The sequence below is a fragment of the Sinocyclocheilus grahami genome, unplaced genomic scaffold, assembly GCF_001515645.1.
Source record: "Sinocyclocheilus grahami isolate Dianchi unplaced genomic scaffold, SAMN03320097.WGS_v1.1 scaffold349.1, whole genome shotgun sequence".
NCBI classification, from domain to species: Eukaryota; Metazoa; Chordata; class Actinopteri; order Cypriniformes; family Cyprinidae; genus Sinocyclocheilus; species Sinocyclocheilus grahami.
In genome coordinates, this window is record NW_015505528.1 from 329,062 (window position 1) to 349,072 (window position 20,011).

General features: G+C 36.1%; 2 protein-coding genes across 4 annotated transcripts; one reads left to right on the plus strand and one right to left on the minus strand.

The window, feature by feature from the left end:
• Window positions 1-1,843: 1,843 nt before the first annotated feature.
• usp39 (ubiquitin specific peptidase 39) lies at window positions 1,844-12,992 on the minus strand. Of its 2 annotated transcripts, none has more exons than XM_016229228.1 (13): window positions 12,790-12,992; window positions 11,382-11,463; window positions 11,201-11,295; window positions 10,821-10,957; window positions 10,495-10,647; window positions 8,187-8,412; window positions 5,735-5,809; window positions 5,535-5,602; window positions 5,165-5,353; window positions 4,781-4,923; window positions 4,531-4,666; window positions 4,349-4,435; window positions 1,844-2,694 (listed from the first exon to the last, which is right to left on the minus strand). In XM_016229228.1, the coding sequence occupies exons 1-13, from the start codon at window positions 12,839-12,841 to the stop codon at window positions 2,641-2,643; spliced, it is 1,497 nt and encodes a 498-aa protein (XP_016084714.1). In that variant the 5' UTR covers window positions 12,842-12,992; the 3' UTR covers window positions 1,844-2,640. The 2 variants fall into 2 exon arrangements, with proteins under 2 accessions (XP_016084714.1, XP_016084713.1); XM_016229227.1 differs by lacking the exon at window positions 12,790-12,992 and adding an exon at window positions 12,573-12,747.
• On the plus strand, window positions 12,538-18,183 carry cunh2orf68 (chromosome unknown C2orf68 homolog). 2 transcript variants are annotated; one of them, XM_016229230.1, is made up of 5 exons: window positions 12,538-12,554; window positions 13,280-13,398; window positions 15,065-15,180; window positions 15,772-15,917; window positions 17,016-18,183. In XM_016229230.1, the coding sequence occupies exons 2-5, from the start codon at window positions 13,289-13,291 to the stop codon at window positions 17,136-17,138; spliced, it is 495 nt and encodes a 164-aa protein (XP_016084716.1). In that variant the 5' UTR covers window positions 12,538-12,554; window positions 13,280-13,288; the 3' UTR covers window positions 17,139-18,183. The 2 variants fall into 2 exon arrangements, with proteins under 2 accessions (XP_016084716.1, XP_016084715.1); XM_016229229.1 differs by lacking the exon at window positions 12,538-12,554 and having other exon boundaries at window positions 13,201-13,398.
• Window positions 18,184-20,011: the final 1,828 nt, after the last annotated feature.

Below are 20,011 nucleotides of genomic sequence, written 5' to 3' on the forward strand. Positions count from 1 at the left end.
TCGCTTATTGGTAAAGTCATCGCGTCACTGCAGCTGTGTTAGAAGCTCCGGTTGTTGTAGAAACAATCAGAATTTAACGTTTTAAAATGCTATTTGAGCATAAAAACAACATTTGTGATGCAGTTGCTGTCAGATTTCCCTATTGATTTCAAATATGAAATGTAATCGTAAGCTTGGAGAACAGCTTTGGAGAATTTTTGGTTTTGATTTGGTTTCTCTATTCAAAGAGATAGGATCTTGCATGAAATAGCTGCCTTAGGCTAATGATACACGAGGCAACTTTTTGAGCAATTTTGCTGGGCAACTTTTTTTGAGCAATGTTTCTTGGGCACTTTCCCATCGAGAATGGGTAACAAATTTCAATCTGGATACTTTAGATCAATCGTGGGCCCTGTGTCTCACCTGGTTGCCTGTTGATGGCAACATTAACCAAAGTTGCCCCCTGTATCATCAGCCTTAGAGGTGTTTCAAAGATGGCTGCCGAGTAAAATGACTTTCCTTAAAGGGACTTTGCGGTTTTGTTCGCATGGACACAAATCAGGCTGCATGCAGCTACTGTGTGCATGGACGTTAACAGACTGTGCTGATGACAAAAATTACAAAGCGCAAAACACTCAATGTGACTATAGGTGGTACTGAATTTGAATGGTATTCTGACTTGGTGCTTGCCGTGGAAGTTTTTCTCAGGCCAGAACTAATTGGAGAATCATTCTTTCTGTGTAAATTACTCTTGAGATCATTCTTAATATGAATTTTATGTGTCCTCTCTAGTATCAGACTGCGAGTCCTGTAAGATACTTGCAGTCCTCTCCCGGTTTCATTTGAGTCACAATGCCACTGAGATCCAGACCTCTGACCTGCTCCAGAAGATGTGCCACCTCCACTCTAATGCTATTCCTCGAGTAATGATCACAATACATTATGAAAATCCTTGATCTCACTGCATAGTACTATGCACTTACATAAAACTGTTGACCTAACTTGATAGTGACAAAAGTGTTTTGCAATACAATATAAACATTAGTGCATTCTACCAAACAATGTAATTATAGATGTAATTACAGAAACTGCATATGCAATTACATAGAGGCATTTTAAAACTAAGTACAATGTGAAAAATGCTTGTACATGATGCATTGTATTAAATTATTCATTTTAATGTTAGCACACAGTTAGAGACACGTGAAGTGGGACCAAATTATTTTAAATATCTATATGATTTGAGCAATGAAGGATATATTGAAAGCTCTTTCAGTATTTGAATTGACACATGTGAAGTACTCAAAGATTATCTGACACAATCTCCTGCAGTGATGCACAATAAAATGCAATGGTCTGACTCTTTGGAGTGTTTCTCCTTGTTCTCTCCTAGTGTGAAGGGTTTGTGAAGCTGCATGGCCACAGGCTCCTGAAGAGCGATGGGAAACAACCAGCCCTTACTGCATGTGAGGTAATAACTCTCATTTGAATTAACTTTACTTTGGGGCTGTTAAACACTTCATGTGTTCTAGGAGGACTGGAGAGATTCAGACATGAGTAACAATTTTTTTTGTGTTGTCAACAGGAAGATTACCTTTGCAAGGGACCCAAATGAAAGTGATCGTTCGAGCAAGACTCAAAGATCAGAAAAGCATCAACTTTTTACTGTACTTAACCAAGCTTTGTCTATCCACTCCCCTTGCCACACATAAAATCAAGTGAAATTTGAGACATACAGTAAATGTGGAGACAATGACTGTTCAATCAGTTTCAAATAACCTTCATGTGCCAATTTGTATTTAATGTACCTGTACTTAACTACTTCCTATCAATTATGTTATTATGTTTATCTGTATTTCCATACTCTGAACCTCACCGAGTAAACATTAAACTAGTCAATTTAACATAGGAAATCCTAAAGTAGCTTGCATTTAGTGTAACATTATATAAAATAATTATTTCCTCACATTTGTGTTAAAATGACATAAGAAATAAACTGTATAGATTAATATTTTGAGGCATTGTACGCAGTTTATTGAGAGAAAACTGACATTTCTGTTTGTCAAATCAAATGAAGGCCTTAATAATCTTCTCTAATATACCTGAAAACATTTAATAAATCTCTCTTAAAAAAAAGGTAGAATACCAGAATTCATCTGATACAGAATATCAGATGAATTCTATTCATTTCACCAACAAAACCATACATGTTTCTTTTTAATTTCCATTGAATTTCAATTTAGAACAACTCTAGAACAAACGCAACATCAGATATGTTCTACTTTAATTTTAGAGGCTTCAGTCTAGCTTATTATTCACAATACATGTTTTCTAAAGAGCTGAATGAAAGACACTGTATAGTCTTTAAAACTTTAATAAAAGTCTCATCCTACAAACTGCCAAACATCACAGGCAAAGGAACAGTCGCAATCAAACTGAAATAATTCAAAAAAGGTCACAGCGGAACACAGAAATGTGTTATGTTCACCTTACAGACTTTTTAGCACAGTTACATGAAATTGAACACATCAGGGTTTTCATTTAATGTCTTCTCTCATTGTAACTCAGTCTCTTCATACTTAAAGCCTTGGTGTGCATTCAGGCCTTAACAGAAATGACTCATTTCATTTACATCTCACCAATGCTGTGTTTTTGGGCCTCCTATGCCCCTGTATGGCTTTCTGCTCCCTCGTCTTTATCTTGTCTCTTCCAAATCTGCAAAAGAAGAATCTGGTGAAATAAGGCTGGGTGATGATGCCTCAAAAACTTCAACTTTCTATGATTTAGGAGATCTTTAAGACATAATACAGGGTTTCTGCAGCTTTTTTTTCTTTATTTACCTTTCCACAAATCAAGGCTTTGAAAATGTCTTTAATCGGAGCAGAAAATCTTAAATTCATAAAGTCATGACATTAAATGTTGCATGCACTGTAAAAAATGTAATATCCTTCCTCTGTATTTTGGTCTTGTTTTCCAATAAAATTTCATAGTGTCTAGTTACACTAAGTGCAAATATCCTGCCTTGTTGGCAGAGGCTATTTACACTAACTCCGCCCACCAATGTGTGATTGGGCTATTCAACACTATAAAAGACAATCATCCAACAACAGCTCCAGTGGAACAGATGGTAAAGCACATGCTTTTTGATGCAACCGTCCCAAGTTCGAATCCACTTTTTGTCTCCCGTTTCAAATCTCATATCACATCGGGAAGGCATCTATTTTCAATAAAATTATGTAAATAAAAAGTTGAAAAGTATTGGGTAGGGTTAGGGTAGGTGTAAGGAGGGCTTTATTGTCCCAATGAGGTGGCATACATTTAATAATTTGAATTGAAATTATAATTTACATTCAATGCATTATTTCTTTGTTCTGTTTTATAATGTACAATACTGAGGTGCAGATAATTGCCACTATTTGCAATTAGTATAAATAGCATATCGCTAAAAAATACTGCTATTTTCACTTACTCATAGCCACTGCCATAAAATGTTCATTTAGTTAAATGATGTAGTAAAAAACACTACAAAAAAACACCGAAATAAAAAAAAATTATAAAAACTATATAATTTACTAAAATGTACATAATTTAATAATATACATATTACATAATACATATGTTACATATGTAAAAATTACAAAAACCACAAAATTTACTTTAATTAAAAAACTCAAAATATAAAGATCTAAAATATGAATTAAAAAAATATTAACAGTATCTCAGTGACTAAAATAACACTGGTTGGAAGGTGTCTTCAAACCTGAAGTATTGCTAATGCAACTTCACTGTGTAGACATCTGCATTTAAAGAACATATTAAAGTATTGAGTTTCCTTCAATTGATTCCTTTCTTTAAAAGGTCTTACATTTTTTTATTTACCTTCATTAAACCTGTAGAAACCCTGTGATGCACAGATAAAAAAAACTATTTTGGATAGCAACAACTACAGTACCCATATGATTTAATAAGATTAGGTCCACAACAGTACTTCAGTTCAAATATTTCCTCAAAATGCATAATAAGGAAATAGAAAGTGTGCATTATTAATTAACAGACAGTTTGTAGAGTCAAGAAGAAAGAGGGAACCAGTACTTCTGATAATCGACCAGTGCTGAAAATAACAAAAAAGGAGTCTTATGTTTAAAAGGAAGCTTATTTTTTCATTGGGTTTTTTTGCTCGTGAAGGATGACTTGTGAATCATGGGTCTTGCAGCTGCTGCATGACCAAAACATCAAAAGCTAGCAAACCAAATCAGGTTACTGCCAACAAAACTACAATTTTCATGTAATGCCCACTTATTGATAGACATCACTCTCAGGCACCCTCATCAACTTAGCGAATAACAAATGTGAGTAATGAGCAGCAAACCTGAATGTACGCCTCTGAGAGCGTGATCATCTGTGGAAGGATATCAATCACCTGCAGGTCCTGAAGCTCGTACCACTTCCCTGTGCCCTGTCAAACATCACAGACCACCCATATTATACAAACCATCCCAATAACAGTACTGCCACGCTCGGAATGGAATCAAATGCTGGTGACACACTCACATGATGCAGAACATGAATCCTGTAGGACCCTTCGGTGGGTTTTCCATCGTGAACTATATTGGCCACCAGGTCGTAGGTGGTGATCTTCTCTGTGGCCTGCGCCTCTTCTGTCAGGTACTCGCGCAAATCAACATTCCTATTGTGCATGAATGTTTTCACAGCAAGAATATTTCAAAATACATTTACAGAGAATATAGAAATGTCTAAAAGAGTGTGAATTAATTTATCCTTAGCACTGGTGGTCACATACGTGATAGGGAAGTTGACAATAGTTGGGTTCTTCTCCACAAAGAAGTTGTTCTTTGTGAATCGCTTGATGCAGAAGACGAGGTACGGAGGAAGTTTGGTGAGCTGGAACCTTTTCAGAAAGTTCTCTTTGTATGTCTTGTACTCCTGTGACAAAGTCAAAGGTAATCATTTATAAAATAATATAATGCATGTTATTTTACACAAATAAAAATAAGTATATAACATTTTACATGAAAAGACTTCAATTAGCATAACCAATATCTCTACAAAAAAGTACATGTGCCACTCAAAAGGTTGAGTGGATAAAGAAAATAAATAATCTAACAAATTATATTATACAAGCAAACAAAACAAAAAAAAGAAGAATGTGAAAATGAATTCACACCTTCTCGTTGTTTCCATTGAACTTGGCCAGGATGTTGAAGAGAGGAACCTGAGGAATGATGAGCTGCTCCTTCTCATCTTTGTAGAGAGGTGCGGTGGGCAGATCCAGCGTCAGGTACAGGAAGGTGGACTCAGACATCTTCTCCTGGTACTCGGCCTTAAGCAGAAGGGCTTCTTTCTCTTCTGCAGGCTGTAAGAAACAAGCACGGAAACTTACAGCATTTCTCGAAATACTGATTTTTTGGATGCTAACACAAGTGTCACTGTTCCTAAGGTGCTGTCAATCCCAAAAAATAACAAAGAAAGGCTTTCTAAACTGCTTAAATGGTATAAGCACAAATCAGACAGTTATTAACGTAAGAAACACCTACCAAATCTGGATGAGGAAGTTTCTTTGAGAAGATTCGCATGGACCCCTGAAACACCTTGGAGATGATGGCTGTAAAAAAAAAAAAAAAAAAAAAAAAAAACGCCAACTGAGCTGATTTCATCCTGTACTTATGAAGATACACCTCAGAAGGTGAACTAGCACACAAACACACACCTCTTAAAAATCTACATCAAAACTCACAAGTTTTCTTCTTTGTCCCACCAAGAGCACCATGCAATGCATTGAGAAACCAGGACAGAAAGTCAACAGCATCCCCTAGAGGGCAAAAAGCACAACATCAGGTTAACACATTAGTCTCGCATAGCCAGACCATAGACTGTAAAAAAAACATGGACGTAGTGTCCGTGACGTCACTCGTAGTTTTCTGAAGTGCATTTTTGAAGCCTAAAGTGGGCGGAACCGACCGTCGCCATCTTGGCAGCGCGTCACTCCCGGTTAATCGAAAATGGGCAAAAAGGCGGTACGTGGGTGAAGCTGAGGTGCCTGGTTGCTGAAACCACGCCCGTCTATAGTGACAGCAGTGCTGCCGTGCAAAGACAAAACACCATAACTTTGTTTTCGGTCGAAAATGAGTTATTGATCATTTTGGGACATATATGACCTCCTTTATCATGTGTGTAAGTATCTTGGAGAAAAGCCCTGGCGAAACCAAGGCAGAACACAGTATCATCAGTTACCTCTCTTTGACTTTGTTTTAGAACGCTCAAATTAAGTTACGGTATTCGGTAATATTACTGTGCCAGCCTGGAGTTATACGGTATTCTGCCTTTATTTTACTGTACATTAAAGTCTGCCGCGTTTAAATTATGGTGCAACTTTTGTACTTTCATACATCTGTCGGCACTTCTTTAGACAAACAAATTAGATAGATCGCGATCTAACAAACTGCTTTATATAACAAAGCACTGTAAACAAGCAACAACTAGATAACTTGGCAACAATAATTAATCGTAAATCATCTTTAAAGGTTTTTTTTTTTCAGATGCCAGCTGTCAGTCTAGGGCTACCCACTTCTGCACGTGTCGAATGCCATGACAGAATATCACATAAAATCAGTAACTGTTCACAATTAAATCTGTTTCCTACCTTTTCTTGTAACTCGATAAAAACCATTGCAATGAACGTCATTGGAGATGTTCTGAGCATTATTCCTGCTGGCGTTCACATCAATCTACAAGTCGATCTTATAGTTTAAGCTATTTTCATTCAGTTCGATGTAAAAACAATAGGCTAACTATGTCTTGCATCTTGCATTAATGTTAGCGAACATCGCAAATAAATTGGTTGCAAAACGGTATCCACTCACGTTTAACTTTTTATCTGGTTGTTACGGTCAGAAAAACAAACTGAATCACATTACATGTTATAGCCTAGCCAATGATCACTAGATTTTATACAGATGTTACTATAATGATTCTGAAAAATGGTGATCAGCACCCAAATATTGTATATAATGTGGAAGCTACTGCCTTTTGCCTTGGCGGGACATCTCACTTTTTGCAGACAGTGCAAAGGCAAAGTACCTACAATAACTTCAAAATAGCGGTAAAAAAATCAAGTTTGAGATCATTTTCATTAAAACATCTAATTGGCAGATTTCCAGTGTCCTACCCATAATGAATTTTTCTGGACAAATAAAAATCTTTAAAGCCATTTTTCTAAATTTCACAGTCTAGCGAGTTTCACTCTCTGGAGCAGAGCGGCAGTCTACCTGTCGCCTAAGTGGTCACGCCCTTAGTTATGCAGAACTTTAAGGCTTAATAGAATTTAAACGGATGAATTATAAAAAAAATTCACCCCCCTCACAGTTGTCATGAAGGCTATATAGCTATATAGACCAAAACCTTTTTGTACCAGGCTGTAAAAAAAAAAAATTCTGCTGTAAAGTTGGGCATTTTAACATGGGAAGTCTATGGGACTGACTCCCTTTTGGAGCCAGCCTCTAGCGGCCAGTCGATGAATTGCAGTTTTAGTAACTTCCATGTTGGCTTCACAAGAAAGAGCGGGAGGTTGCCGCTTGAGCCAGACCTTCAGACTGACGGCTGAAGGTCTGGAATCCATGGCAGCTTTCATTGGCCAAAGCCTGCCCATGAGGCCGTTTGACCGACATGTCAAACAACCAATCACAGTTCGTTTCGTTCAGCGTCACGTTTCGTGGCGTGGAAATGTCGCCACAATAACAGACCGGTGTGTAAAACTCTCGGACGTATTTTAAAGATTCTATGCCGTGAACTTTAAATATTTCACATACTTTTGAAAAAAATCCAACGTATAGTTGATCATGATAAGCGCTTATTATCACAGTTGTAAACACGATGGCTTTCTTCTTTCGTGAGGGGGTTTGGTGCCACGGCATCTTTGTTTCCAGGCGGAAGAACGCGACACACACGTCTCCCGGAAATCCTGTATAATTCAACCAATCCAATGACGACTTCGAAACTTAACATGCACAAGTTCCTGTCTAATAAGAATAACAGAGACTGCTGTTTGATTGGCATACTACTAGACTATTCATATTACACCACTTTCTGAATTAAACATGCAACATCATTTGACAACAACCTAATAACAGCTTATTTGTCAGTGTGCACACAGCATTCAGTTCAGTAGTATTCAGAATTTGGTGTTATACCTTGTTTAGTGATCTGAAAGGTCTTTTTACTGCATAACACCACAGCCTGCAACATCTCATGTGGCGACACGTGGGCTTTGAAGTTGCGTGGGTTCCAGAGCTTGCGCATGAGCTCCCCAAAGCGCTGCACCAACAGAAACATGATGTCGCCCGGTGGCCGGCGGATTCTGCAATAGTTGTCCTCCTCGAGGAAGTAGTTTCGTAGAGGCGGCACGTTTGACAGCGCCTTGGGGGAAAAAAAAAAACAAGTGGTGCCATAGTACACTCAAAATAATATTTAGGCCTAAATGTAAGATTCATGTATTTGAATCGAATTTTGAACCATTTGGATTACATTGTTTTAACAAACTGATAAACCTAATGTAATGCATCTCTCTCAGTCAGGTAAGATTTCTGTAATAGTACTATTAAACTAAATGCATCTTAAATACACAATAACCAGGTTTATATATTTTTGCTATCAATAAATCTAATCTCAATTTTCAAATGTATTTGAACTAACAGCTAGTCATATTTTAATTGTAAATTTTTTTAACTAAATAAATGTATTTTCATATTGAACAGATCTATGCCAATTTTAAGCAATAGAATAAATGGATTTTGAAAGTGTGATTGTTTAAATAAAATCAAAACTTCAATATTTAATATGCCATGTCTTCTTTGAGAGCGGAAATCTTACCCGTTTCATTTATGTATGAGTCAACCCTCTACATTGCGAGTAAATCACTCGCATTTGTGACTAAATCTTCACTCTGGGCAACTAAATTATGTCTAATATTAGCCTCTGGCTAATAAATTCTCAGATTTTACTCGCCAGTGTGTGAGCTGGAGGCTAAGTATAAGTTTAGCACATATATATTTTCACTTACAGTACACTCTGCCTGAATGCTTCAGAGTTTCACTCTCAGTTAAGCGATCTGTGATATTTTTCAGTTCATCTGAATGGATGCGCAGCGCACCTGTATTTCGCGTACCGTAAACTCTAGAGTGAAGGCGCACAACTCACCGTCACTTTGCTTTTTTCTCACACGCAAAGAGAGAGACAGAGCGAGAGAGTCTTACATACCATGCAGAATTGATGCACTACATGCAAAATATATTCTCAAAATGATATAACGATATAGTTATTGTCTCTCAAAAGAAAGAGTCAACTCTGAATCATTTAAACGAGTCGTTTTTAAAACGAATCCCAAGCCGTTTCATGTTGATGTCAACATGAAACATTAGCATATTGCCCGCCCACTTGTTGCGCGCTCAGACCCGGGAAAACTTGAACAAACGCTACTTTATCAAGCATTACAAGCATGATGAAACGAAAATGAGACCAATCGACCAATCACCGCAGATTAGCGTCACACAAAGGAGGGGTTTAGAAAAAATTAATCGTTGAATCGTTTGGGAGTCGTTGAGCAAATAAGGTAAAAATAAATGCATATTATAAGACAATGAAAGTATTTTTTGACCTTGCATGCATGTCAACCTGTTGTTGGGGACTCCCAAAACCAACATATTAACCTTTCATAACCCATAATAGGAACATTTTAAATGAATAACTACATTGTAACAAAAGACACCATGAAATAAAGTGTAAGCAGAGTAAAAATCAACCCACAGATGGCTCACTTAAAGCCATATCATTTAAGGCCGTTTCACACTGAACGCGATCCGAAAAAGTGAGGCAAATCACTGACGAACGTTGCTTTCACACAGAGCGCGAAACGATTGATCGCCTTCTACTAATTCACGCCTGCACGCTAGGTGGCGCCAACCAACAATACATTTTTCTTCAGATATGTATCTCGTATATGGATTTAACATCGTCCGCTGCTCAATATACAGCATTAAATTAAGATTAATTAATTAATTCAGTGGAGAATTAATAATTATATTAAGAACATGTGAGAATAAATCTGTTCTCAGATACCAAAGATAACAAGAGCTCGGCATCCACTCTCGGAATCGCTTGGAATACTCTTCTTCGGTGTTTGTTTACACTGGTTTTCGAAACAGCACCACCACTCTTTGCCTTTTTGTGCAACAGCAGCTGCTCCGGGCACGTGATCTCAGCTCAAATCTTATTGGACGGCCTGTTGCATCGCGAAGCGACAGGTAAAAAAAATCGACACACAGGACAAAAAAAAAATCTTCGCTTTTTCGCGCTGCGAATAGCCCCAAAGGGATCTATTGTTTCTATTCAAAAGCGTCATCGCGCCGAATTTTCACGTTCAGTGTGAAAAGCCCTTTAAGCTGTGAGAGGAGAAAGCATTTTAACATAAAAAATAAATAAATACCTGGTTGATCATCTTACCTGCAAAACCACATTAGCATAGTCATTGGCCTTGATATTATTGAGACCCACAATTCCTGGCAGATAGGTAGTGCCATCGTAGGCTCTGTACAGCTTTCCATGCTTATCCAAACCAGCGATGTGCTGTTTGGTGAATGTGGGTTTCAGCACATACTGAAATAAAGAAATGAAGTAGAAAGAATCAGAGATGTTAGTCTTTTACCATCGTTGTTCTATAGCACATGATTTGCTGAAATAAAAGTAAAATGTCATTGCTTTTACCAATGTAATGAGTAATAATATACTGAATTAAGGAAACCCGTGTGACAGAATTTGAATGTACTCACCGTAACGTCCTCTAACGAGGAGTCAATAATCTTATAATTGTCTGGCAGGCAGTAAAACTTTAACGTGTGGAGATTCAGGAAAACATGGTGTGTGAACTGAACACTGTGGATGTACGCGTGAGACTTCTGACCTCGACCTGACAGAAATAAAATACAACACGGAGTAATGTGCTTCAAATTTACACTGATTACATAGTCAAACTGAGGTGCATAAGCTCAGATAATATCAAATATTTTGGGATTTTTAATATTAAATTATACAGACTACACTATAATTGGCTTTTCAAAATGACAATGAAACACACCAGGGAAATTTTGTGACACTAACTTACAAAAACTAAGATTACATTTTTTTAAACAAGGTTACCCGTCACACTTACCTTGGAAATATTTCCCACAGATCAGACAGGCATAGACATTAATGTGTGAGAGAGAGATTGAACAAAGCTTCTCAAAATCAAAATCCAAAACACTCCTAAGAAAAGACAAGAACGGAGTGAGTGTTATAGCAGAGGAGCAATAGTGATTAACAATAATAAACACATTCTTAGTCATAATTACCTGTTGATCGTGTCCAGATATGGACAATGGCGGCTTCTTTTATCTTCAAAACCATGAGAACGACCAATTTTCACACGCACCTCTGAAATTAAGCGAAGACCACATGTAAAAACCATGTTGAATCCTGTTTTCAGTTTCAAGTCAATAACATCAAAACATGAAGATCTCCATTCCATTCAGTGAGGATTTCTCAGCTCTGAAAAGGGATATCAACACATTAGTGAGTGACATGTGGCCAAGTATGGTGACCCATACTTGGAATTAGTGCTCTGCATCTCATCCAAAGTGCACACACACACCGTGAACACACACACACCACACACCGTGAACACACACCCGGAGCAGTGGGCAGCCATTTATGCTGCGGCGTCCGGTGAGCAGTTGGGGGTTCGGTGCCTTGCTCAAGGGCACCTCAGTCGTGGTATTGAAGCTGGGAGAGAGCGCTGTACATTCACTCCCCCCACCTACAATCCCTGCCGGTACAAGACTTGAGCCCTTTGGGTTACGAGTCTGACTCTCTAACCATTAGGCCACGACTTCCCCACTTAGGGTGATAATATGTCCCCATTTTCCAGGGACAGTCCCAATTTCTAGTGTTTGTAACCAGAAAAGAGCCCCATTTTAAAGAAGCTTCAAAACCCTGACCAACATAGCCTCAAAAAGCAAAAAAATAAAATAACATAAAAAATTTGAATGGGGAAAAAGTATTTACTGTATACAGTATACACAGCTTGTGAAAATGAAAATATTCTACACAATAATTTTTTTTTTTTTAATATTTAAAATGTTTACTAAATAAAATTTATTTTTTAAAGTCACTTTTCTGGTAATATAATAAGGTTTTAATGTCTTTTCGGTTAGCAATGATTACTATTTAGTGATTTTTGATGACATTTTTAAAGCCAGTTAGGTTCAGTTTAACCCGCAAACATTACAATAAATGATTAATTATAATAATATATGGAACCCACAGCATTAAAAAAAAATTAGGTTTCACTTAAATTTCGACAACTGAACTAAGAAGAGGTTTACATTTTAGAAATCATGACACGCAAAACATATGATACCCAGTATCATATGTATATATGATAGATAGATATATGATATGTATATGATAGATATTAAACACATCTGACCATCTGTCTTCCTGCGCCAAGCACCTTTCCATCACAGGTGAAAGCATATACTTACGATCTCCTAAGCATAAATAGCTTGTTTGGTACCTTTTCTCATTTCTAAGTCGCTTTAGATAAAAGCATCTGCTAAATAAGTTGCATAACAGTAACGTTAAATGTATTTTAGCAACCAACGTTAACGTTACGTTGGAAACATGGGCCTCCATTGTTCTTTAAACGGTATTCTCTAAACTGCTGCTAAACTATCAAGCTCATAAACGCTCCGAACATACCTTCCTCTTCGTCTTCATCAACATCCCTCTCCCGTTTCACGCCTGCGATCATTTTACGTTTAATATCAAGATGATTTCTAGTCAAATCAGTGTTGAATGAACACTTCTCAAACGCCTTCTGCGAGTGTTACAAATCTCCCGCCCTCACTTCCGCTCTAAAAATCGGTGGCCGTGAACACAATAACCCGGGATCGAAATAAAATAAACCACTGGCTTTGTCGTGTAATGTATTTTCTGGAGTACCAACTACCTATTATAGGATGTATTTCACTTTATAACATCGAAATACGCACTTTGGGTTATAGGAAGAACAATATTCAAGCGCAATCGTTTGTAGAAAAAGCAAACAAACAACCCCGACAACTAAGAGTGCGTTTTTTATTGGCCAACGTGTTGTTTTTTTTACCCTAGTGTTTGGAGAGATGTTGTAAAGAGAATGATTCTCATGGTACTAAAAATGGATTTATTTTGAGAAACATTAAATCTACAGAGCATAGCCATGGAGGTCCTGCATGATGCAGAGGGGGAGAGTGTCAAATACAAGCCCGGCGGGCGCTTGGACATGAGCCACGGCTTCCTGAAGCACATCAGGAGGAATCAGATGGCCAGGTCTCTGCTCGCTCTCACGCGCTAACAGTCAGTTGATAGTAAAGTGGCTAGTTATTGTTTACTCGGGACGTTGCTTTGGATCCGCTTCTGCGAAGCCTATTAATATGTAGTTCGCAAGCTTAACGCGGTAAAGCCTGATAAATATTGGCCAGATAAAAAACAGTTTATTGAACCTTTTACAAAACATAGAAGAAATCAAAAAAAAAATGTTTGCATGTGTTTTTTGTTGAATATCATATTTAATACATCAAGATTTTATGGCTCATATAGTATAATATACTACTTATTTCACCTCTGTTTCAGTTTTTATAACCATTTTTTACTACGTGTAAGTAAGTTGTTGTTTTTTAGCATGTGTGTTTGGCAGTGTTATTTTTTAGGATTACTGATAAACTACTGTCGTTTGATTTGTATTATTTGTTATTTATTTTAATTTCAGTTAAATTATGTCTGAATTTATTATGTCTGTGTAGGTCTTTTATTAAGTTTATTTTTATTTAATTCGAGTTATTTTAATACTTCAACAAACTAAATGGAAATGAACTAATATATATATTGAATTTATAAATGTGTATATATATATATATATGTGTGTATATGTATATGTATATGTATGTGTGTGGTTGTACATACACATATATGTAGTTGTTTTTTTGGTGTTTGGCTTAGTGTTATGTTAGAATCATTATTATACTCCTATACCTTTTGTTCTTTAATATTTTGAATTGTTTTTAGCTTTATTTTTTGTTTTTCATTTAAATGTTATGTGTATAAGTAGTATTTATAAAGTTTTAGCATTTCGTTTTGGATCTGTTTTTAGTTATTTTAATACTACAATTGATTGCTTCTGTTGTCCTCATTTGTAAGTCGCTTTGGATAAAAGCGTCTGCTAAATGATTAAATAAATAAATAATATGGTGAGAATATGGAGGGGGGAAAAACACCTCAGTATTATTCAGAGGCACAAACTGAGCAAAAATATGCGATTTGTTGCAGATGCTGACATTGATATGATCAAAATGTAAATCAATTAGATCTTTTTAACAAACTACTTGCATGAAATGCATATGAATATTAGATGTCACTCTATATATTTCAATAATGTGTCGTAATAAGACTATATTTAAATGATTGGTAAACTTAAGTCGCTTCAGTCCAATGTTTATCCTGAAATATTACTAACAATATAAACGTTTTTCTTTCGTTTACTTTATAAAAATCAGTAAAGATTTCACCGGTGGAACACAAGCTGAAGGAGCACATTTTTACAAATGAATTGCAAAAAAAAAAAAAAAAGGATAAACTATCTAGTGCTGTCAAAAGAGATAAATCGTGATTAATCGCATGCAAAATAAAAGTTTTGCACCTATGTGTGTGTACTGTGTATATTTGTATGTATGTAAATGCACGCACATGTGTATATATTTAAAAAAAATGTTGTTTATACATTATATAAATTATATGAATATACATGTGAATATTTTCAAAATATAAACTGTATGTGTGTGTATACACAGTACACACACATATATAATGTAAACAAAAACTTTATTTTGGACGCGATTAATCGTTTGACAACACTAATACTATCAATCGGATGATGGACGGCGTGTAGTAAATTGTGTACAACAGATTAAATATACATTCATGTTTAATCTTTCTACAGGGATGATTATGACAGAGAGGTAAAACAGGCTAAGGAGAAACAGGAGCGCAGACACACCAACACCCCTCGGCGTCCACGAAGACCTGACCGTCAGGTGTACCACCCACGCCACCAGAGTAAGTTACATAGGTAGAAAGAGTTTCATTTATTATTTCACAATGTAAAGTGATGAGTGGTTTTCAACTGGTTTTGTTTTAGGATCCAGTGAGGAGCAACACGGTGCCAAAACACAGATTTTTGACAATGTTGGAAATCCAAAGTAGCAGAATTGTAATTTACTTTCCCAAGACATCGTACAAACACTGGCCTAAGTGTTGTATTAGTATTAGCCATATACCAAGTCTGTTTGTGCCAGAATACTGCCAAATTGTGTTTCCATTTCCACTTTACTTTCCATTTAATGTCAGAACAGACCTGCAAACCACCTGTATGAGAACCACTGCTTTGACAGTACTATTATTTTCACTTGGTAGATTTAAGAAATGACACAAAACAAAATATATATTTTAATAAATTATAAGAAATTAACTAATGCATCTGGATAGTAACTAGCTAAACAGGGATTTATAATGGTAGTAATTGTAAATATTATGGGCCAGGTTGGCAAAGGGTTAAATAATCAAAATTAACAAAAAGCTTGACTTGCGATATGTTGGAGTTTGATGTTTGCCACTGTGCTCATGTTTGGATGATTGGTTTTGTTTCAGATGGATCTGAACCCGGTGTGAATGCAGAGGCAGAGGACTGGAATGAGAGCAGCTCTGGCACAGAGCAGGAAAACACTGGCACAGAGCTATTCTGGCTCGATTATCAAGCTGACAACGGGCAAATAACATCATTCATTGTTCACAAGGTTTGTATTGGGGCGTATTAAGGTTTTTATGGAAGCCCGTTTCTGCCTGTACTTGCAACTTTTTATCTCACAATTTGGACTTTTTTGCAATTGCAAGTTTGTATCTCATAATTTGGAATTTTCTATTTAGAATTGTGAGTTTATATCTTGCAATTTTGAGTGTTTTTTTTGTGTGTATTGTGAAAACAAATTCTGAAATGTGAGACAAACTCAGAATTCAGAATATTTTTTTGGCAATTCTGAGTTTATATCTTGTAATTCTGAAAAAAAATATTCTCAGTATTTCTCACTATTTTCTCTGAATTACGAGTTTATATCTTGCTTTTCTGTTTTTCTGTTCATTTCTGCTATTGACTAAAAACTAAAAAGTAATTGTGACTTTTCCTCTCAGAATTACGAGTCTCTAAATTCTACATTTACATCTCTAAATTCCAAGTTTATATCTCACAATTCTGATATTTCTTATCAGAATTGCAAGAAAAAAAGTCAAAATTGGTAAATCATAGGTTGCAATTACCTTTATTTTTTTATCCCGTGGTGGAAACGGGCTTCCATAAATTCTAATGCATCACAGACTACAAGAATTTTTCAAGCTACATGAGTTCCTATATGAGTTTCCTTCGTATTGGGATGTTTATCTGAGTAAACAGATTATCGGAAAAAGAAAAAAAATGTATGGGTGGGGACTTGGTTCTGTCCGTCAGTTGATTGGATGGAGGCAAATATATATAATTTTTAATACTTTTTAACAAAATGTAAGTATCGCCCAGCTCTTTATATGAAGTTGGATATATATGTTCAACTTTATCACCATACATACAGTATACAGATGTAAAGCGATATATACTTTATAGCAAATCTCAGCTACATGTATCATTGCAAAATGAAATTTATATTGTCACCTATCTTAAATCTTCTAAATGCAACTATAAGGAATGAAGATATTAAGCTATTATAAACATTAACAATGATTTTGTGTAAAGCTGCTTTGTAAAGCATTATACAATAAGTTAAGCTTGACTTTTTTTGTTATTGTTAATTGTCATCCTAATGTATGTGATAAAGCAAAAACCAACAATTAAATATTTTTCCAACCAGGAGGACAAGCCAGAAGTTATTGTGGAGCACGTGGCAGAAAAGAACGTTCTGGACTCGGCCATGAGGGCGGCGCTGTTGGCACGTTTGGGACAAGAAATGGACAAACGCTGTGACAAATGCTGAGAGGAAGAGAGAGACATTTTTAAATAAAAGTGGAGATAAATAAAGTAAATAACAGAGCAAGGCACTGAGACACCGCTGAGCCAGAAATGAAACTGAACTGCATTTCTGTATGATGGCACCAAGCATGCAGCATTCACAGATGTCTTGGAGATGTCATGTATCCTAATATGTGAAAGTGCAGCTCTTGTAAGAGAGTGGACTCGAGCCTCAAGAGAAATGACACAGTTAAGCATGAAATCAATCTTGTTTGATCTAAAATAGGATGTATTTTGGTAATATACAGAAAACAGAACCTGCATTTTTTTTCAACTGGAAATTGAAATCCTTGTCACTCCTCACTTCACAATTGAGAAAGCTGTTGGGCAAATGTTGTGCAGCTTGGCCATGGCGCTTTTTACAACTGAGGTGACTTGCTGGCACTCGTATTTTAATGGGATTTTATAACTGCAAGATGTACATTGCTTCACTAGGTCCCATGAGTCTGTCTCTTATAGGCTTCCAGATAAGAGTGTTTTAAATACAGTTTAGGCTAAATCTCCACAGTAATCAGGTCAAAAATTAAACCAAACATCGAATGCTTCCAGTCTGTTTAGACTAAGAAGGTTTGAAGGAGTCAACTTATTGCTGTGATGTAGATGCTAGTGGAAATAGCTGAGGAAGTTTAAGCAAAGTTAAAGAATACTAATGAGGTCCTCATTGCTCTGATATGTATATCCATGCATTTGGATATCTGCCTTTTTCCCTTAATGTTCATAAATATTTATATTGATATACTGATATGAATATAAACTTTTCCTCTGTTGGTGCTCATGATGTTGTCCAAACAAAAAAGGACTGATATGTGTCTCTGTCTCTTTTTTCAGCTCTTCGTTGTACAGGTAGATTTTTATTTTTGTAATTGTATTCCAACTGTGTACTATTGTGTTATTGTAGAGATTACAACATGAATTCAGATTGCAGGATGAATAGTTAATTCTGTCATACAGACTGATGATGGCAGTGTGCACTATGATTACATTGTGCAAAAATACATTTTCCTTTAACTGGTTCTGAGTTTCATTCATTGAGCTTGTATTCTTGGTTCTTTTATGTTAGGTACACCAAAATAAGGCTCTTAAAATAAAATTTGAAGGCAACAGTTATTAGTGATTTTATATTTACTGATATATACAGTGGGTACGGAAAGTATTCAGACCCCCTTAAATTTTTCACTCTTTGTTATATTGCAGCCATTTGCTAAAATCATTAGAGGATCTGCAAGGAGGAATGGCAGAGGATCCCCAAATCCAGGTGTGAAAAACTTGTTGCATCTTTCCCAAAAAGACTCATGGCTGTATTAGATCAAAAGGGTGCTTCTACTAAATACTGAGCAAAGGGTCTGACTACTTAGGACCATGTGATATTTCAGTTTTTCTTTTTTAATAAATCTGCAAAACTGTCAACAATTCTGTGTTTTTCTGTCAATATGGGGTGCTGTGTGTACATTAATGAGAATTAAAAAAAATTAACTTAAATGATTTTAGCAAATGGCTGCAATATAACAAAGAGTGAAAAATGTAAGGGGGTCTGAATACTTTCCGTACCCACTGTATATTGCTCTTGTTGATTTTGATTGCTTCCATTGTCCTCATTTGTGAGTCACTTTGGATAAAAGCGTAATGTAAATATTATATACAAAATGCAAATATATAGTATAAATATTAAATATATACACACATTTAATGTTAAAACTGAAATAACACATCTGAAATGCTCGCCTCTTAATATAGCATGGTCATGAGAACAATAAATGCCAACTTAAAGGAGACATATTATGCCCCTTTTTACAATATGTAGTATAAGTATCTGGTGTCCCCAGAATGTGTCTGTAAAGTTTCAGCTCAAAATACTCCACAGATCATTTATTATATTATTTTGAAAATGCCTATTTTGAGTGGAAGCAGAAACATGCTGTTTTTCTGGCCTGTGTCTTTAAATGCAAATAAGCTGCTACTCCCCGCCCCCTTTTCCAAATTAGAGCTGCGCCATTACAGCTCGTACCTGCTAAAAACATCTGTTTTGGTTCTGATTATCATGTTTATCGTGCTGAAATAATGCGTTTTAAACCATATGAGTTTAAACTTCAGATATATACGGTTTTCTGAGAGCGAACATCTGAAGCACATCGACAGAAAGCGGCTGTCACAGCATGTGAGTACTAAACTAAGTTCTCGTTCACACACAAGTTTACGTTAAAAACACATGAGTTACGAAAACAGTCGGTTATGTCTGTGAAGGCAAACGGCTGGGAAATAAATTGCAAAACTATAGCCTAATGATTTATATTTTAGAGCTGTCGGGACAGTTTTTGTGAGATGTTTTTTCTTTCATTAACAACATTTGTTTGTTTTTTTTAACAAACAAAAGTTACATAATGTAATGTTACAATATGTCAGGGAGTGGCAGCCCTGATTAGCAGGTACCGACTTGTGTTTCAGTTGCTGTGTGATCAGTTATGTATATATTGGCAACTTGACAACGGTTTTGAATGTCTCATCCAATCAGATTTTAGAGCTAGAGGGATCTATTTTATAAGGTACAGTTTCCCGCACCAAATTGTTAGTTATAAAACTGAGGTACTTCATCATTTGTATTTAATGCAAAGATTACATAAGAGTATTCCTCAAGAGGGGCCATTACCACAGGAATTAGAGGCCCTTCAAGGAAGTGATGCTATGGCACTGGATCAACATGTATGTTAACATCAAAGATCTTATTATAAAAGGGTTCTGGTAAACATATGCATCAAGGCATTGCACATCTGCGTAAGTTATTTTTGATTCTGATTGAGAAGTCTTATTCAAGTGTTTACATGTTTAGTTTTTTCCTATTGA